Source organism: Terrapene carolina, unplaced genomic scaffold (genome assembly GCF_002925995.2).
Source record: "Terrapene carolina triunguis isolate 2854851 unplaced genomic scaffold, T_m_triunguis-2.0 Scaffold96, whole genome shotgun sequence".
Lineage (NCBI taxonomy): Eukaryota > Metazoa > Chordata > Testudines > Emydidae > Terrapene > Terrapene triunguis.
In genome coordinates this window covers 58,396,157-58,413,995 of record NW_020664447.1, presented here as the reverse complement: position 1 = coordinate 58,413,995, position 17,839 = coordinate 58,396,157, and the positions used below count along the sequence as shown (strand labels likewise).

At 39.8% G+C, this 17,839-nt stretch overlaps 1 protein-coding gene across 1 annotated transcript in view; it reads right to left on the bottom strand.

Moving 5' to 3' along the window:
* The window catches only part of TTC6 (tetratricopeptide repeat domain 6), a 147,679-nt gene that overhangs the window by 78,591 nt on the left and 51,249 nt on the right, over nt 1-17,839 (bottom strand). The window contains exons 10-14 of the mRNA XM_029911421.1: nt 16,419-16,578; nt 13,331-13,435; nt 5,815-5,919; nt 3,021-3,448; nt 1,022-1,514 (exon numbers count right to left, since the gene is read on the bottom strand). Coding sequence (XP_029767281.1) covers nt 1,022-1,514; nt 3,021-3,448; nt 5,815-5,919; nt 13,331-13,435; nt 16,419-16,578 — 1,291 coding nt within the window. The remainder of the gene's footprint in view (nt 1-1,021; nt 1,515-3,020; nt 3,449-5,814; nt 5,920-13,330; nt 13,436-16,418; nt 16,579-17,839) is intronic.

Genomic DNA, 17,839 nt, shown 5'->3' with positions numbered 1-17,839 from the left:
GATAGGCACCTTAGAAATACCTAAAATAGATAAGTAAATTGAAGGAGCACTGCTTGGATAAATTTGAATTAATGAAGAATAAGATCCCCCAACAAAGACAGACTGAAGGGTAAACCTTTCTCACATTGTAGCTCTTGAGAGAGCAGGACAGCACAGATGATTAAAAAACATGTGTAAACAATTTACTTATACTAAGGGGGCTGGGATGAATTATCGTCATCATAATCATGATTTAACATTTATATTCCAGTAGTGCTTGGACACCAAGCAGGTTGGGGCCCCTACGTTAGATGCTGTACAAACATATAGTAAAAGATAAGTATAAATATGAAGAACTATGCTATTGGCTGTAAGTGAAGATTTTTGCGTTAAATACACCTTCTACCTTCAAGTAATGTACTTTAGATTTTATCTTTTTATTTTTGCTGTTTATAATTTATTTTAATCCTCTTTTTGTTATGCTTAGTTTAGATTGTGTAGTTTCTTGGGTGGAGGTGAAGAGTTTCTCTATGAAGTGGGTACCCTCTAAATTACTTATAGACTTAACAGTCGTCAAAAACAAACATACCAAATACCAATGTTAATTTATAAATATTAATTATTGTAAGAACATTTATTTTAATAATGCATAATAACTATACTGCACTTTATAGAAAATAAAGGCTTGATCATCAGCTGTGCCCAGAGTAGTGCTTGGAGCAGCTGGGAACAAAAAAAATTTACTGCCAACTTTCTACACTCTCTCTTCCCAGCCAGGGACCAATTCAGAACTTCTCTAGCTTGAGACAGCTATTATGGACTCCAAAGAAACATTATGGTGCTAGAGCACAGGGTATTTTAGCCCTGCATCTCCATTCTCCGAATATGTACCTGGGACCATCCCATTCTGGGAGAGAGGCAAAAGAAGGTGGAATAGAGCTGGCTATCAGCTTTCTACCAGCCCTGGGAGAACTCAGATGCCCAACAAGGTAACAAAAAACACCTAGTTCTTGGTAGTAAACAAACTTTGTATTAAACTTACTTTTTCCAAATCATCCATGGCTGACTTTAACTTGCCTAATTTCCTGTTTATTGCTCCACGTCTACAATAGTGAAACGCTGAGGAATTTCCTTCGTTTTCAATCAACAGTGTTAGTCTATTGATTTCTGTTTCCAAATCTTCAATATCAGCAAGATCTTCTACCAAAACAGGATTCGCTGAGTCCATTAGATCTATTTCTAGATCAGGATTTCCTTGTTCTGCAGAGTCCACCTTCTTAGTGTCTGTTAGTACTTTAGCATCTTTTTCCTCAGTAGAAGCCCTACTCGGAGGGAAAGCCTCATCGAACCAGCTATTCCAGATTCCTCTGACCCATTCACGATCATCAAGGTCTTTTGGAATTCCACCTTTACTTTTTGCAAATTTCTCAAAATCTAACAAACAAGGGAGACTTGGACTTCGATAACGTTGGACTGCCGGAGATACTCTGATACTGAATTTATTCTGTATATGTAGTCTTCCAAGGGATACAGAGCTGAATCAGGAGGGGAAAAATGATTACGTTAACTACAGGTTCTTAGCTATATTGATGATACGGAGAATTTGGCGATCAATAAATATTCAATTAACCACTTTACTAGCTTAATTAATAACTCTAATATTTTTGGTCTAAGAGCCATTTATTATAATATAATTACAAATTAGTCACAAGTGAGCACAGGTATGATAAATGATGCTCACACACCAAAATAAATCAGTACCTGCTGCTCAGTTCCAAGCACACACACCTCCTCAGAAAGTTCTCAACACAGGTATGTAAAGACAAAGCTAGACCTGAGAAAAGGACCAAATTCAAGAGCTGCATAATAATCTATAAGATTAGACAGATGGATGAGACACACTAATGGGATTCTGAGGAGGCCAGGGAATGTACATCTAGGTGCATCATCCAAATTGTAATGCATGGAACATGCTAATAATGGCCAAGGACAGTGCCAAAACCAAGCCCAGAGTGATAATTTCTTTGTCAAGTCAGTACATAGCCTCCAAACTGAGAGTCTCGACAATGTTCAACATCAAAATCTGCTGATTGTGTCAGATTTAAGACCTATTTCAAGCCACTCAATGCCAAAGAAATATAGAAGTCTTTATCTGTAGCTGTAATATTCTCTGCGTCACCAAAATACAGAGTGCTAAAATGGAATGTTGAGATAATATTTTACATTTATCCACTCTTTCATCTTAAAAATCCCAATTAAAACAATATCTAATTATATACAAAACCACTGAAATGTAGCCACCTCTAGGGTGAAGGACACGCAGCACACCATACAGAGGTAGAAAGCCCTGACTCTCAGCAAAAGTGCTATGAAAACTTCAGTCTCAACAAAAAGCACAGAGCATCTCTGTTTATAAGGTTATCCTGAAAACAAACCACCACTTCAATGTACCATCACAGTAAATCACACTGTACTCAATCACACTGTACTGTTAAGTAAGAGTATTAACATTCTTTTACTGCATCTATGGCCTTTTAAATACTTGATTACTTCCTAAAGTCACATCTCTTCTATATCCTATATAATAAAATGAATAAAAATAAGCAATGATAATGAATATATTTAGAGTGATACATGAAGTCTGAAGAGTAAAAAGAGAACCCCTTCCCTTGGATGTAAACTGTGCAACCTCACAGAACACAAGAGGGTAATCCAGCCTAGGATTTCAATCTCCTGTAACCTCAGGATTTCTTTCTGTTCTTTCAGAGGAAAGAAATCTTAGTTTAAATTGTGCTGTTATAACAACTAGACTAAGCTTTTGGCCACACTACTTTTTAAACTTCATTAATCACTGGCTATTGTTGTTCTATAAATAAGTTAATTAATTAAAGTATAGGATTCCCTTTTTAATGAACTGAACATAATTCCTATGTTTCAGAGTAACACTTCACATTCAAAAAGATTAAATACAAAAATCAAAAATATGACCACAAATTTAAATAAATGGTTTACAAATGTAATATGTATTAATTAAAGAAAACCTTTTAAGAATCTTCGAGGGTTGTTTTAATCCCTCAGCCATAGCTTCTAATTTTCCACGGTCTATCATTTTCTTTGATTTCTTTGTTTTCTTTTTTTTGGGGAAAATAATGTACTTAATCCCAGCTTTTCGAGCTCTCTCAGCAAGAACTATGTCATCATCACTATCCTCTTGTCCGGTCAAAATAGGTGTTCTTTTCATTGGTATGTCTACCAGTGTTGGTAAAGGCTCATCACAGCTTTTAGTCAATAGGTTCTTAGTAGGGGAGCTTTTCTCAATCTCTGTCTCAACCTCTGGCTCAGATATCTTTTCCTTCATAACCTTCAACTCTTTCACGCTGGTTTTGAAATTAGCAGAAATCTTTAACACTGTTTTGTCTTTGAAAGCAGACATATCTGGTGCAGAGACTGATCTTTTAATAAAACTTATCTGTTAGAAAAAAGAGAGCTGAATTTATCTGATGTTCATTTGAAACAAGATTTATGTATTACATTTACAGAATTTTAGTAGATTGGATTTTAGTATTTAATTTAAAAATAATAAAAAGATACATAATTTCATAGAAGCTATACTATTGCTATTCCAATCTGTTTAGAATCTAAGAAGCAAACCTTTACTCATAGATCTTGTCCAATTTATATGTGATTAAGTAGGTAAAGACTACTCACATGAATAAAGGCCCTAACCAATTCCCTCTGAAGTCAACAGGAGACTCTCAATATAGACCTCCAGCTTTCTGTTTTGATATTAAAAGATTCCAAGCAATCCACTTGAAAGAGAATTTTGATTTAATCTCATTTTTTTTAATTAAGCAGAAAGGAAAACATTAGAAAAGCAACAAAGAGTCCTATGGCACTTTATAGACTAACAGACATATTACTTATGCTCCAATACGTCTGTTAGTCTATAAGGTGCCATAGGGCTCTTTGTCGCTTTTTACAGATTCAGACTAACACGGCTACCCCTCTGATATTAGAAAAGCAGTTAACTTTAAATATTTCTTATATAGTAGTATTATGCTGGAAATATTCTTTCTTAAAATTTACTGCAGATTGAAACAATCAAGCACCAAAAGGATAAAAGTTGGTCTATAAAATCTAAAGGAAAAAATAAATAAAAGTGACTAAATTACAGTACCTTTAATATTTCAGTGGCATAAAAATCTGGGCAGGAATGGCATCTTCTTAGTGTGCTTTTTGCCTACAAATAAAACAAAATGAAAATAGGTCTATCATAGTCCATGCCTAGTAAAAGTGGAGTCTTCATTTACTTTGTTCTTAATTACACAATTTTCAATAAGAATGATAGTTCTTCCTGACAAATTTTCTGTTTTAGAGCTGGTTTTATGCTATGAATTCATGCAAAAACTATGTTAACACAATGCTAGGATTACAAAGTTAAAATTAAAACAAAAGCAGGAAAACGTTAAGTGGCCGTGTTACACATATTTCTTATTATCAAATCTTGGTTTTCGTGTTAGATATGGAGCTTAATATAGCTCTAGTTATGTTATTAAGTACATACCATAAAATATTACCAAAAACAAAAATTTAGTTAGTTTGACAGCTTAGGTTGCATGAGGACACACTCACCTCTCTTAAATCTTGAAAGCATGTAAATAAGAAGCTAAAGGTAAAGTCTCTAACATTCCTTCCTACCTTCACATTACCTACAATGTGGTCAATGACACACTCCAATATTCTATAGGGTATTCACTTCATCTCCAACAGGTATAAAAAAGCAACTCCATCCAATTCATAATCTAATGCAAAAACTTAATAGTGACCTCATATGTTTTATATTTACAGATTAGCACATCTGACTATCACATAGTCCATTCATTTGGAAAGTTATTCTGCTTTAATTCTGCTGAGATTGCCATCACAGTTTTGCACGTGAGCATGAGTTGGATGAAGCTGAGATATATACTCCTTTTCAGTAGGTGTGTTCCAATGAGCTAATGCAATTGTCCCAGAAGCAGTATGTATGACTGCTGGGCTCCTGGTAAAGCCAGAATGTGCAGTGATGTCATTAAAGGGCTATTCTTTACTTGAAAATTAAATGAAGTTAGAACATGCCTTTGAGGAGTTGTATTAGTTAACCTGATATTAAATGCTGCTTTGCAGTAGACAGTAAAGACAGGGACAAGGCATGGTTAACATTGTGTCAGCTTGTCGTGGTTAAATATATAGTTCCAGTAGTTTACCCACAATCAGCTGACACAATGTTAAACACAGAGATCCTTGACTGCAAAGCCATGCTTAACAGCATGTTAGTTAACACAACTCAAAATTGTGTTCTAACACAACCTACTTTTCTATTGAAGACAAACCTTGGAAGTTAAACTCCTTTCAGTTAAACTTCTTTCCAAAACAACTGTTAATTGCATTACAGAGAGTCCTACAGTATCATATAATACTTTTATAATAGTGTGAAAGGGTGAACCCGGCCCTTTGAGGCTCCCTGCTGGAGGCCTCTCAGTCCTACCACACCTTGCCCCAGGAAAGGAGCAGTGAAGGTTGGTCCTCCAGGCCTGCCTAGAAAGGCTGCAGGGAAGAAGCCAATCAGAGCACAGCAGCCTCAGATAAAAGGAGCTGCAGGGGCTGAGCAGGGCAGTTCCTGGCTGGGACCAGAAGGGGCAAAGACAGGGAAACAGTTAACTGACACAAAGTATCTTTGAGTATAACAAATTTATCCAAAGATTAAAAATGTTTTTGGTAAGCCCTTAACTCTTGAAAAGGAAGCAATTGGGAATAATTTAAATTGAAAGCTATCTTATTGAGATACATATATACCACCATATAACTGTAGATGTCAAGATCATCCTCAGACTCTGAGTCTTCTTCCTCTTGAAGGTCAGCAGAAAAGTCTTCAGTTACAACACCCTCAATAACATTGCTCTGTAATATTAACATATTTAATATTAATTTTACGTTACTATTAAAATTTTAGTCAGCTACAGTAAATATAGCAATATGTCAATTACTAAAGAACATACTATAGGTAATCTAAAGTTTAGGGCAGTCAAGCAATTAAAAAAATAAATTGCGATTAATCGCATGATTAAAATAATTAATTGTGATTAATTGCACTGTTGAACAATAATAGAATACAATTTATTTAAATATTTTTGGATATTTTCTACATTTTAAAACATATGTATTTCAGTTACAACACAGAATACAATGTGTACAGTGCTCACTTTATATTATTTTTATTACAAATATTTGCACTGTAAAAAAACAAAATAAATAGCATTTTTCAATTCACCTAATACAAGTACTTTAGTGCAATATCTTTATTGTGAAAGTTGAACTTACAAATGTAGAATTATGTACAAAAAAAAAACTTCACTCAAAAATAAAACAATGTAAAACTTTAGAGCCTTCAAGTCCACTCAGTCCTACATCTTCTTCAGCCAATCACTCAGACAAACAAGTTTGTTTACATTTGCAGGCGGTAATGCTGCCCGCTTCTTGTTTACAATGTCACCTGAAAGTAAGAACAGGCGTTCGCATGGCACTGTTGTAGCCGGCATCACAAGATATTTATGTGCCAGATGCACTAAAGATTCATATGTCCCTTCATGCTTCAACCATCATTCCAGAGGCCATGTGCCCATGCCAATGACGGGTTCTGCTTGACAATGATCCAAAGTGGTGTGGACCAATGAATGTTCATTTTCATTATCTGAGTCAGCTGCCACCAGCAGAAGGTTGATTTTCTTTTTTTGGTGGTGTGTGTTCTGTAGTTTCCGCATCAGAGTGTTGCTCTTTTAACTCTTCTGAAAGCATGTTCCACACCTCTTCCCTCTCAGATTTTGGAAGACACTTCAGATTCTTAAACCTTGGGTCGAGTGCTGTAGCTATCTTTGGAAATCTCACATAGGTACCTTCTTTGTGTTTTGTCAAATCTGCAGTGAAAGTGTTCTTAAAATGACCAACATGTGCTGGGTCATCATCCGAGACTGCTATAACATGAAATATATGGCAGAATGTGGATAAAACAGAGCAGGAGACATGCAATTCTCCCCTAAGGAGTTCAGTCACATATTTAATTAACACTTTTTTTTTTAGCGAGCATCATCAGCATGGAAGCATGTCCTGTGGAATGGTGACTGAAGCATGAAGGAGCATACGAATGTTTAGCATATCTGGCATTTAAATACCTTGCAATACCGGCTTGAAAAGTTCCATGTGAATGCCTCTTCTCACTTTCAGGTGACATTGTAAATAATAAGTGGGCAGCATTATCGCCTGAAAATGTAAACAAACTTGTTTGTCTGAGTGATTGGCTGAACAAAAAGAAGGACTGAGTGGACATGTAGGCTCTAAAGTTTTACATTGTTTTGGTTTTGAGTGCAGTTATGTAACAAAAAAAATCTACATTTGTAAGTTGCACTTTCATGATAAAGAGATTGCACTACAGTACTTGTATGAAGTGAATTGAAAAATACTATTTCTTTTGTTTATCATTTTTACAGTGCAACTATTTGTAATAAATAATATAAAGTGAGCACTGTACACTTTGTATTCTGTGTTGTAATTGAAATCAATATATTTGAAAATATAGAAAAACATTCAAAAAAAATTAATAAATTTAAATTGGTATTCTATTGTTTAACAGTGCAATTGAAAGTGTGATTAATCACGATTACTTTTTTTAGTTAATTACATGAGTTAACTGTGATTAATCGACAGCCCTACTAAAGTTCTTATAGAATAACTATTTAGTTCATATTTAAGATGCGCAGACACATCTGTCTGTTATGGTCAAAATCTATTTGGTGTGACAGCGAGTGAGGCTACCGCCAAGCTGGCTAGTGCTCCCTGAGGGTATGTCTAAACTACGAGAGTCGTTCGATTTTACTTAAATCGAATATGTGGAATCGATATTGCAAAGTCGAACGTGTGTGTCCACACTAAGGACAGTAATTCCACTTTGTGAGTCCACACTAACGGGGCAAGCGTCGACATTGGAAGCGGTGCACTGTGGGCAGCTATCCCACAGTTCCCGCAGTCCCCGCTGCCCATTGGAATTCTGGGTCGAACCGCCAATGCCTTCTGGGTAAAAAAATGTGTCGAGGGTGTTTTTGGGTAACTGTCGTCATCCAACCGTCACTCCCGCCCTCCCTCCCTGAAAGCGCCGGCGGGAAATCAGTTCGCGCACTTTTCTGGTGAGTGACAGCGCGGACGCCACTGCACTGCGAGCAAGGAGCCCGCTGCGACCAGCGCTGCAGTTGTGGCCGTTGTCAACACCTCGCAGCTTATCATCCACCTTTCCCAGAGGCAGATGCAGAGAAATCAGGCTAGGAGGCTACGGCACCGCGGTGAGGATCTGAAGTCTGAGAGTAGCACAGACCTGTCAGAAAGCACGGGACCCAGCGCCGAGGACATCATGGTGGCAATGGGTCATGTGGATGTTGTGAAACGGCGATTCTGGGCCCGGGAAACAAGCACGGACTGGTGGGACCGCATAGTGCTGCAGGTCTGGGATGAATCACAGTGGCTGCGAAACTTTCGCATGCGGAAGGGGACTTTCATGGAACTTTGTGAGTTGCTGTCCCCTGCCCTGAAGCGCAATGACACCCGGATGCGAGCAGCCCTGACTGTCCAGAAGCGAGTAGCCATAGCCCTCTGGAAGCTTGCAACGCCAGACAGCTACCGGTCAGTCGCGAACCACTTTGGTGAGGGCAAATCTACCATGGGGGTTGTTGTCATGCAAGTAGCCAACGCAATCGTTGAGGTACTGCTCTCAAAGGTAGTGACCCTGGGAAACGCGCAGGTCATCATAGATGGCTTCGCCGCGATGGGATTCCCAAACTGCGGTGGGGCTATAGATGGAACTCACATCCCTATCCTGGGACCGGACCACCAGGCCAGCCAGTACATTAACAGAAAGGGCTACTTTTCAATGGTGCTGCAAGCACTGGTGGACCATAGGGGACGTTTTACAAACATCAACGTGGGATGGCCGGGCAAGGTTCATGACGCTCGTGTTTTCAGGAACTCAGGTCTGTTTAGACGGCTGCAGGAAGGTATTTACTTCCCGGACGACAAAATAACTCTTGGGGATGTGGAGATGCCTATAGTCATCCTCGGGGACCCAGCCTACCCGCTAATGCCCTGGCTCATGAAGCCCTATACTGGCGCCCTGGACACTGAAAAAGAACTCTTCAACTATCGGCTGAGCAAGTGCAGAATGGTGGTGGAGTGTGCTTTTGGCCGTCTCAAGGGGAGATGGAGAAGCTTACTGACTCGCTGTGATCTCAGCGAAACCAATATCCCCATTGTTATTGCAGCTTGCTGTGTGCTCCACAATCTCTGTGAGAGCAAGGGGGAGACCTTTATGGCGGGGTGGGAGGTTGAGGCAAATAGCCTGGCTGCTGATTACGCCCAGCCAGACAGCCGTGCGATTAGAAGAGCCCAGCGGGACGCGCTGTGCATCCGGGAGGCTTTGAAAGCTAGGTTCCTGAGTGAGCAGGGTAACCTGTGACTTTTCAGTTTGTGTACAGAGAAGCTGAACCTGCCCCCGTTTCTTTACCCACTAAATGTTCAGTATCCTCTCCAGTTACATACCCCGTTCCCCCCCTTCCAAAACACGTTTAAAAATAAAATGACTGGAATTTTGTTAATGAACACCGTTTTCTTTATTACTGTTTTCGCGGTAAAGTTTTGAACCTGGGACGCAAACTGTGGTGGGGAGCGGGTGTAGTGTAGTGATGCAAATGACGCTTCTAAACTCCAGAAATGACAGGCTCCGCAGTGGTGGACTGGTGGTTTCAACGGAGCCTGCCACCCCTCCAGTTTGGGACTCTGTGTGTGGGGGGGCTATGTGACTTTGTGGCAGGGGGAGGACGGTAACAGATCCCCTGCTGCGTGGCTCTGTGATCCAGGATAAGGACCGCTGCATAAGATCTCTAACTGCCCTCCCCCGCCACAAAGTCACAGAGCACCTCCCACAGAACACTAAAACCACCTCCCAGACTGACCAGGGTAACTAGTGACTGCAATGTGTGTGTGCCTTGCTGATGTCCTGTCCAATTACCAACCCCCTTTCCCCCCTTCAGACAGACTCTCCTGTATAGAACATGATTGAAACAGTAATGAACAGAAACGTATTTTTTATTAGCAACTACACATGAAACTGGGGGGTGAAACTTGGACGGGGGCTTCGGTGAGGCGGGAAGGAAAGGACTTGTCAAATTTTGGGGAATGAGAGCCTTCTACTAGAGCACTCTACAGGGGTGGAGTGAGAGTTTTCACGGACTCTGCTGCCCCTCCTTCTTTGGACTTTGGGTGATGGGGGGATGGGACTTGGTGGCTGGGGAGGGCGGTTACAGATAGACTGCAGCGGGGCTCTGTCCTCCTGCCTCCGGTCCTGCAGAACATCCACAAGGCGCCGGAGCGTGTCCGTTTGCTCCCTCATTAGTCCAAGCAGCGTTTGAGTCGCCTGCTGGTCTTCCTGCCGCCACCTCTCCTCCCGTTCCATGTGTGATCTGTGCATTTGGGACAAGTTCTCCCTCCACTGTGTCTGCTGGGCTGCCTGGGCTCGGGAGCAGCCCATAAGTTCCGAGAACATGTCCTCCCGTGTCCTCTTCTTCCTACGCCTAATCTGCACTAGCCTCTGGGAGTGTGATGCCAGGCTAGGTTGTGAGACAGTCGCAGCTGTGGGAATGCGAAAAAGGGAGTGAATTCCTCAGAAAGATAAATTTCGTTGTGAACAAAGAACATAGTCTTTCTCTGTGAACAAGACCATGCACAGCACCTATCACATGTGCACTCAGGACAAGGTCGAATTTTCGGCCTTCGCATTCAGTGCCTGGGGTCTTGCAGTGCAGATCAGAGAAGCGGGGCAGGACACCGGAATTTGTGTAGCAGGCCGACATGGTAAGCCGTAGACTTGTGGCTGCTTAAAACTTTGATAGTAGCACTGGCCTCCTTTCACATTGAAAGCAATGCCAGTCCCTGCTGCCAGCAATCCGGCAAGCATGAACTCTGCCCCTGTCCCACCCCCTCGCGGCTGTCCCAGGGAAAGATCCCTGTATGCTGCCCCTCTCCCGCCTCCACCGCGTGGCTGTAAACCGCCGGTTACAGTTCTGTAAAGGAACAGGCAAGCAGTCCCAATACTAACATTCCCCTACCTAATTCAAAGCAGGTCATCATGAGCGACATCACTCTGATGAAGATTTCCGAGACGGAAAAAGAAAGGATGCTTCGGGAAAGCCTGCAAAGACCAGGGCCGTATGCCGCCATGCTCTGCAGGGCAATGATCCCGGAGTACTTGCTTCTCTCATGGCGCGGAAATGTTTCCTACTACGGAGGACCCAATAAGACCGCTCTCCCCAGGAACCTGATGCAAAGGCTTTCCAATTACCTCCAGGAGAGCTTCATGGAGATGTCAATGGAGGATTTCAGCTCTATCCCCGGACATATAGACCGCATTTTACTGTAGCTGCACTGGCAGGGACTAAACAGTAGAGCGGCTTGGGCAGAACAATCATGCTACACCGGACATTGTTAGATTTTTTTAAGTAGTTGCACTGCCAGGGAGTGAACAGTTAAGTGCCTAGGGCAAAGTAATCATGAAAAACCCATTCTTAATATTCCTGTTCTGTGAAAAATAAATGTTTACATGTTTAAAACACTTACTGGCTGATCCTTCCCCTGATTCTGTGTCCGGGTTAACGGCTGGGGACGGTTGGTAGGGGATCTCTGTAAGGGTGATGAAGAGATCCTGGCTGTCGGGGAAATCAGCGTTGTAAGCGCTGTCGACTGCCTCGTCCTCCTCATCTCCTTCCTCATCTTCCACGTCCGCTAACATGTCCGAGGAACCGGCCATCGACAATATCCCATCTTCAGAGTCCACAGTCAGTGGTGGGGTAGTGGTGGCGGCCGCACCTAGGATGGAATGCAGTGCCTCGTAGAAACGGGATGTCTGGGGCTGGGATCTGGAGCGTCCGTTTGCCTCTTTGGTCTTCTGGTAGCCTTGTCTCAGCTCCTTGATTTTCACGCGGCACTGCGTTGCATCCCGGCTGTATCCTCTCTCTGCCATGGCTTTAGAGATCTTCTCATAGATCTTTGCATTCCGTCTTTTGGAGCGCAGCTCGGAAAGCACGGACTCATCGCCCCACACAGCGATCAGATCCAAGACTTCCCGATCAGTCCATGCTGGGGCCCTCTTTCTAGTCTGAGATTGCACGGCCATTTCTGCTGGAGAGCTCTGCATTGTTGCCAGTGCCGCTGAGCTCGCCACGATGTCCAAACAGGAAATGAGATTCAAACTGCCCAGACAGGAAAAGGAATTCAAATTTTCCCGGGGCTTTTCCTGTGTGGCTGGTCAGAGCATCCGAATTTAAGAGACCTCTATGTCGAACTAAATTGCTTCGTGGTGTGGACGGGTGCAGAGTTAATTCGATGTAACGGCGCTAAATTCGACATAAACTCCTAGTGTAGACCAGGCCTGATTCTCTAAACAGCTCCTCCATTGCCTCGGTAATTTATGCCAGCAGGCAATGGTAACAGTTACGGATAGCCAGAGCACAGCTCACTCATGATGAGGCTGAGAGGAGTGGCAATGGAGCTAACTATGCCAGGTTTGTTCCTGCTGTAGACTCCCCTATGCATAAGAAAGAATGTCTCTTTTTACTGCATCTCTTGCACTGGAGTATTTTATATGGATTGCTGGCTTCTCTATAGCCACTGGCCCCGGCACAGAGTAACGACTTTGAGTGCCAGCACCAGGCACTAGATATGTCCATTAGCTTGGATGTCATGTCAGCTGCCAAACATGTTTGCATTACGAAGATTTTATTGCACGACATTACAAAGTTTAAAAACACACTGACATTTTCTAAAATTGTTTTCTCTGTCTAAAATGCTGGGGGGTGGGGAGGAGGGGTTATCGCATTTTAATAGGAACCAGTGATAGGATACCATACAAGAGACTTCATGTAAAGTAGCTTTATAAGTTTTTCTAAAAGAAAGAACACACATTTAAAAACAACAAAGAATATAAAAGCATTAAGGGGGAAAAGTAGTATTTATTACTATGTAATTAAAATAAACACTATACGATATCAAACGTGGCCACTATAACATGTAGCATAATTACTACTGGAAAGTCTATTATTCCAGAAACTGAACTTAAAACCACAGCAAATTATGCAATACATACAACAGATCATACATATTATCACCTATAGATATTAATACAGAAACTCTAATAAAAATAGTAGTATAAATAACTACAGAAAGAGTGGTATGTATCTTCAAAAGGTAGCAATACACAGAAAACATTTAAAATATTTACCTCATACGTAGGAAATAAGGTTTCCTTCATGAAAGATAGTGGAGCAGAAAATTTTGGTGGAGCTGGAGCCCAAAACATTTTTAGAGTTCCTGGATAAACAGAAACCTTCAAAACCAACAAACTGCGGTTAGCTACTAAAACCAAGCCAAACATTAAATGTCTTTATATTATTATGATCTGAATAAAACTGTTTGGTGACAAAATGCCAAAGTCCACTTCATATGCTTTTGAGGAAAGCTGCAACCAGAATAATGAAATTTCAAGAGATGAGACACACTTCTACGACAAAATAAACTATTCAGTGTCTCTCTCTAAATTTTTAATTAATTGTTAATTGGCATTTCTCAACCTAATGCTGGCGTTGGCTATCATGCAGAAAAGTGAGGTAATTTTTGGCACTAGAAACATGAAGGAACTACAAGTTTCTAACCTGTTTTACTAATCATTTAACAATTAAAAGAAACCCTAATACTCAAAACAAATATTTTCAATTGTAAATATTAAAAGTTTTCCTTCTTATTGCTAAATCAATATAATAAAGTAGATAAGAAACCAACTAGCAGATTCTTATGGCTCACACACTGCCAATATTACAAATGATATCATTTTCAGAAGATGGCAGGTTCCCCAGCATTTGGCTCAGACAAGATCAATGTACTTAAAAACTTAGCTTTATAAAACCTTAAAGTAGGGCTGTCGATTAATCGTAGTTAACTCACGCGATTAACTCAAAAAAATTAACTGTGATTAAAAAAATTAATCGCAATTAATTGCACTGTTAAACAATAGAATACCAATTGAAATTTATTAAATATTTTGGATGTTTTTCTACATTTTCAAATATATTGATTTCTATTACAACACAGAATACGAAGTGTACTGTGCTCACTTTATATTATTTTTTATTACAAATATTTGCACTGTAAAAATGATAAACAAAAGAAACAGTATTTTTCAATTCACCAAGTACTGTAGTGCAGTCTCTACCATGAAAGTGTAACTTACAAATGTAGATTTTTTTTTGTTACATAACTGCACTCAAAACCAAAACAATGTAAAACTTTAGACACTATACATCCACTCAGTCCTACTTCTTGTTCAGCCAATCACTAAGACAAACAAGTTTGTTTACATTTACGGGAGATACTGCTGTCTGCTTCTTATTTACATTACCTGAAAGTCAGAACAGGCGTTTGCATGGCACTTTTGAAGCCACCGTTGCAAGGTATTTACGTGCCAGATATACTAAATGTTTGTATGCCCCTTCACGCTTCAACCACCATTCTGGGGACATGCTTCCATGCTGATGATGCTCGCTAAAAAAAAAAGTGTTAATTAAATTTGTGACTGAAGTCCTTGGGGGAGAATTGTATGTCTCCTGTTCTGTTTTACACACATTCTGCCATATATTTCATGTTATAGCAGTCTCGGATGATGACCCAGCATATGTTCATTTTAAGAACACTTTTACTGCAGATTTGACAAAACACAAAGAAGGTATCAATGTGAGATTTCTAAAAATAGCTACAGCACTCCACTCAAGGTTTAAGAATCTGAAGTGCCTTCCAAAATCTGAGAGGGACGAGATGTGGAGCATGCTTTCAGAAGTCTTAAAAGAGCAATACTCCGATGCGAAAACTACAGAACCACCAAAAACGAAAATCAACCTTCTGCTGGTGGCATCTGACTTAGATGATGAAAATGAACATGCATCGGTCTGCTCTGCTTTAGATAGTTATCGAGCAGAACCCGTCATCAGCATGGACACATCCTCTGGAATGGTGGTTGAAGCATGAAGGGACATATGAATTTTTAGTGCATCTGGCACGTAAGTACCTTGCAACGCCGGTTACAACAGTGCCATGCGAATCCCTGTTCTCACTTTCAGGTGACATTGTAAACAAGAAGCAGTCATCATTATCTCCTGCAAATGTAACCAAACTTCAGCCATTGGCTGAAGTAGGACTGGGTGGACGTGTAGGCTCTAAAGTTTTACGTTGTTTTATTTTTGACTGCAGTTATTTTTTGTACATAATTCTACATTTGTAAGTTCAACTTTCATGATAAAGATATTGCACTAAAGTACTTGTATTAGGTTAATTGAAATATACTATTTCTTTTGTTTTTTACAGTGCAAATATCTGTAATCACAAATATATATAAAGTGAGCACTGTACACCTTGTATTCTGTGTTGTAACTGAAATCAATATATTTGTAAATGTAGAAAACATCCAAAAATATTTAAATAAATGGTATTCTATTATTGTTTAACAGTGCAATTAATCAAGATTAATATTTTTAATCGCGTGATTAATCGAGATTGATATTTTTAATCGCTTGACAGCCCTACTTTAAAGCAAACATTTTGGTTTATCTATGGCCACAAATATTTCTTATCATCTTAAATATTTGTTGTTCAGTGCAACCAAAACCAGTGGAGTTTCCCTTTAAATAATAAGTTGGCAAATTTAAAATAGATATAAGGAATACTTTTTAGCAAAATGCACAAATAGCATGTGGAATTCATTGCCTCATGATATAATTGAGGCCAACAGCTTAGGAGGATTCAAAAAAGGTTTAGAAAAATGTATGGAGAACAATAATATCCAGAGTTATACTAGTATATTATATTTTTAAAATTAAGTGTTGGATGGGATACAAGTCCTCACACTTCAGAGCACAAGCCAACCTCTAATTATTGGGGGTTAAGAGGAAGCCTCTTTGGGGAAAGGTTATCCCAAAATCAGCTATTCCAAGGATTCTTGCTCCTTCCTATGAAGCATCTGGTACTAGCCACTGACTGCAACAGAATGCTAGGACCACATGTGATCGAGTAGGGAAATTCCTATGTTCCCATATAATAATATTTCACATAAAGACCTGGGGATGAGCGTGATTTATTACAGCATATAAAAAACTGCATATTACAACATATAAATGACACATAAAATGTGGCATTAGTGCGTGTCATTTAATTCCTGAATGACACACACTAACAAAATAATTTAGGAATTTGTTTTCAGGCTCTGTGTAATTATTTGTAAAACTGCACAAACAGTGTACATTTTTATCAAAATTAGTTCTTACTTTCTCTCCTAACAGTTCCAGTCGTGGCTTTTCAACATAATAGGCAGCTACTTTTTGCCATTCTGTTAGACTTTTTGATGTATGAGGAGGCAAAATATTAATTCCATCTTTCTGATTATCCTGGTATAGTTCTGAAACAGGAACTCCATAACAACAAATTCTAAAGTGGAATAAAGCATGAATAAAACTACTCAAATGTCAGTTACTTGAAATATTAAGAAAAATAATGTAATGTTAGTTAATTCAAATTTTAAATTAATTTTCCTTGTGATTAAACCAAAGGTGAAGGAATAAATAAAATAAAATTACTCAAGTTCTTTCCTTAGAAGGGGAGAAGTCAAGAATAAAATGGTTACCTGCCTTTGGGTAACTGGTGTTCTTCAAGATGTGTTGCACATGTCAATTCCACTGTAGGTGTGTGCGCACTGTATGCACAGTTGTCAGAGAACTTTTTTCCTCAGTGGTATCCGTTGGGGCATCTTGAACTCCCTCTGTTGCATACACTACTGCGTGCTGGTATAAGAGAACGGAGCTGCCCCTAACCCCCTCAGTTCCTTCGTACCAGGTGATTCTAATAGAGAGGGGAAGGAGGGCAGGTCATGGAATGGACATGTGCAAAACAACTCGAAGAACAACAGTTACAGAAAGGTAGGTAACAATTTTTTCTTCTTTGAGTGCTTGCACATGTCCATTCCACTATAGGTGACTCACAAGCAGACAAACATGGAGGTGAGCTCGGAGTCTACCTGAATAGTGATTGAAGGACAACCTGTCCAAAATTGGTATTGTCTCTGGACTGATGGGAAATGGCATAATGAGAAGCGAAAGTGTAAACTGATTACCAAGTTTCTGATTTACAAATAGCTATGATCAGTACTTGTGCCAAGAAAGCCACCGGAGTTGCCTGTGCTTTAGTAGAATGCATCAATATTCTAGCAAGTGGTAGCATAAACAAATGCACAAAGAGATCCAGGATGAGATTCTCTAAGTGAAAACTTAACCCTGTCCATAACTGTAATAAACAGCTGTGTGGAGATTCTAAAGAACTAAAGTACTCTCCAGATAAAAAGCTAAAGTCCTTCTCACATCAAATAAATGAAGTCTCTCCTCATCTCTATGCACGTGGGGTATCAGGAAGAATGTAGGCAAAAAGACTGCCTGGTTAGCATGAAAATTAAAGACTACAGTAACTCCTTGCTTAACGTTGTAGTTATGTTTCTGAAAAATGCGACTTTAAGTGAAACGATGTTAAGCGAATCCAATTTCCCCATAAGAATTAATGTAAATGGGGGGGTTAGGTTCCAGGGAAATTTTTTTTACCAGACAAAAGACTATACTATATATATATATATATATACACACACACACACACACACACACACACACACAGTATAAGTTTTAAACAAACAATTTAATCAGCG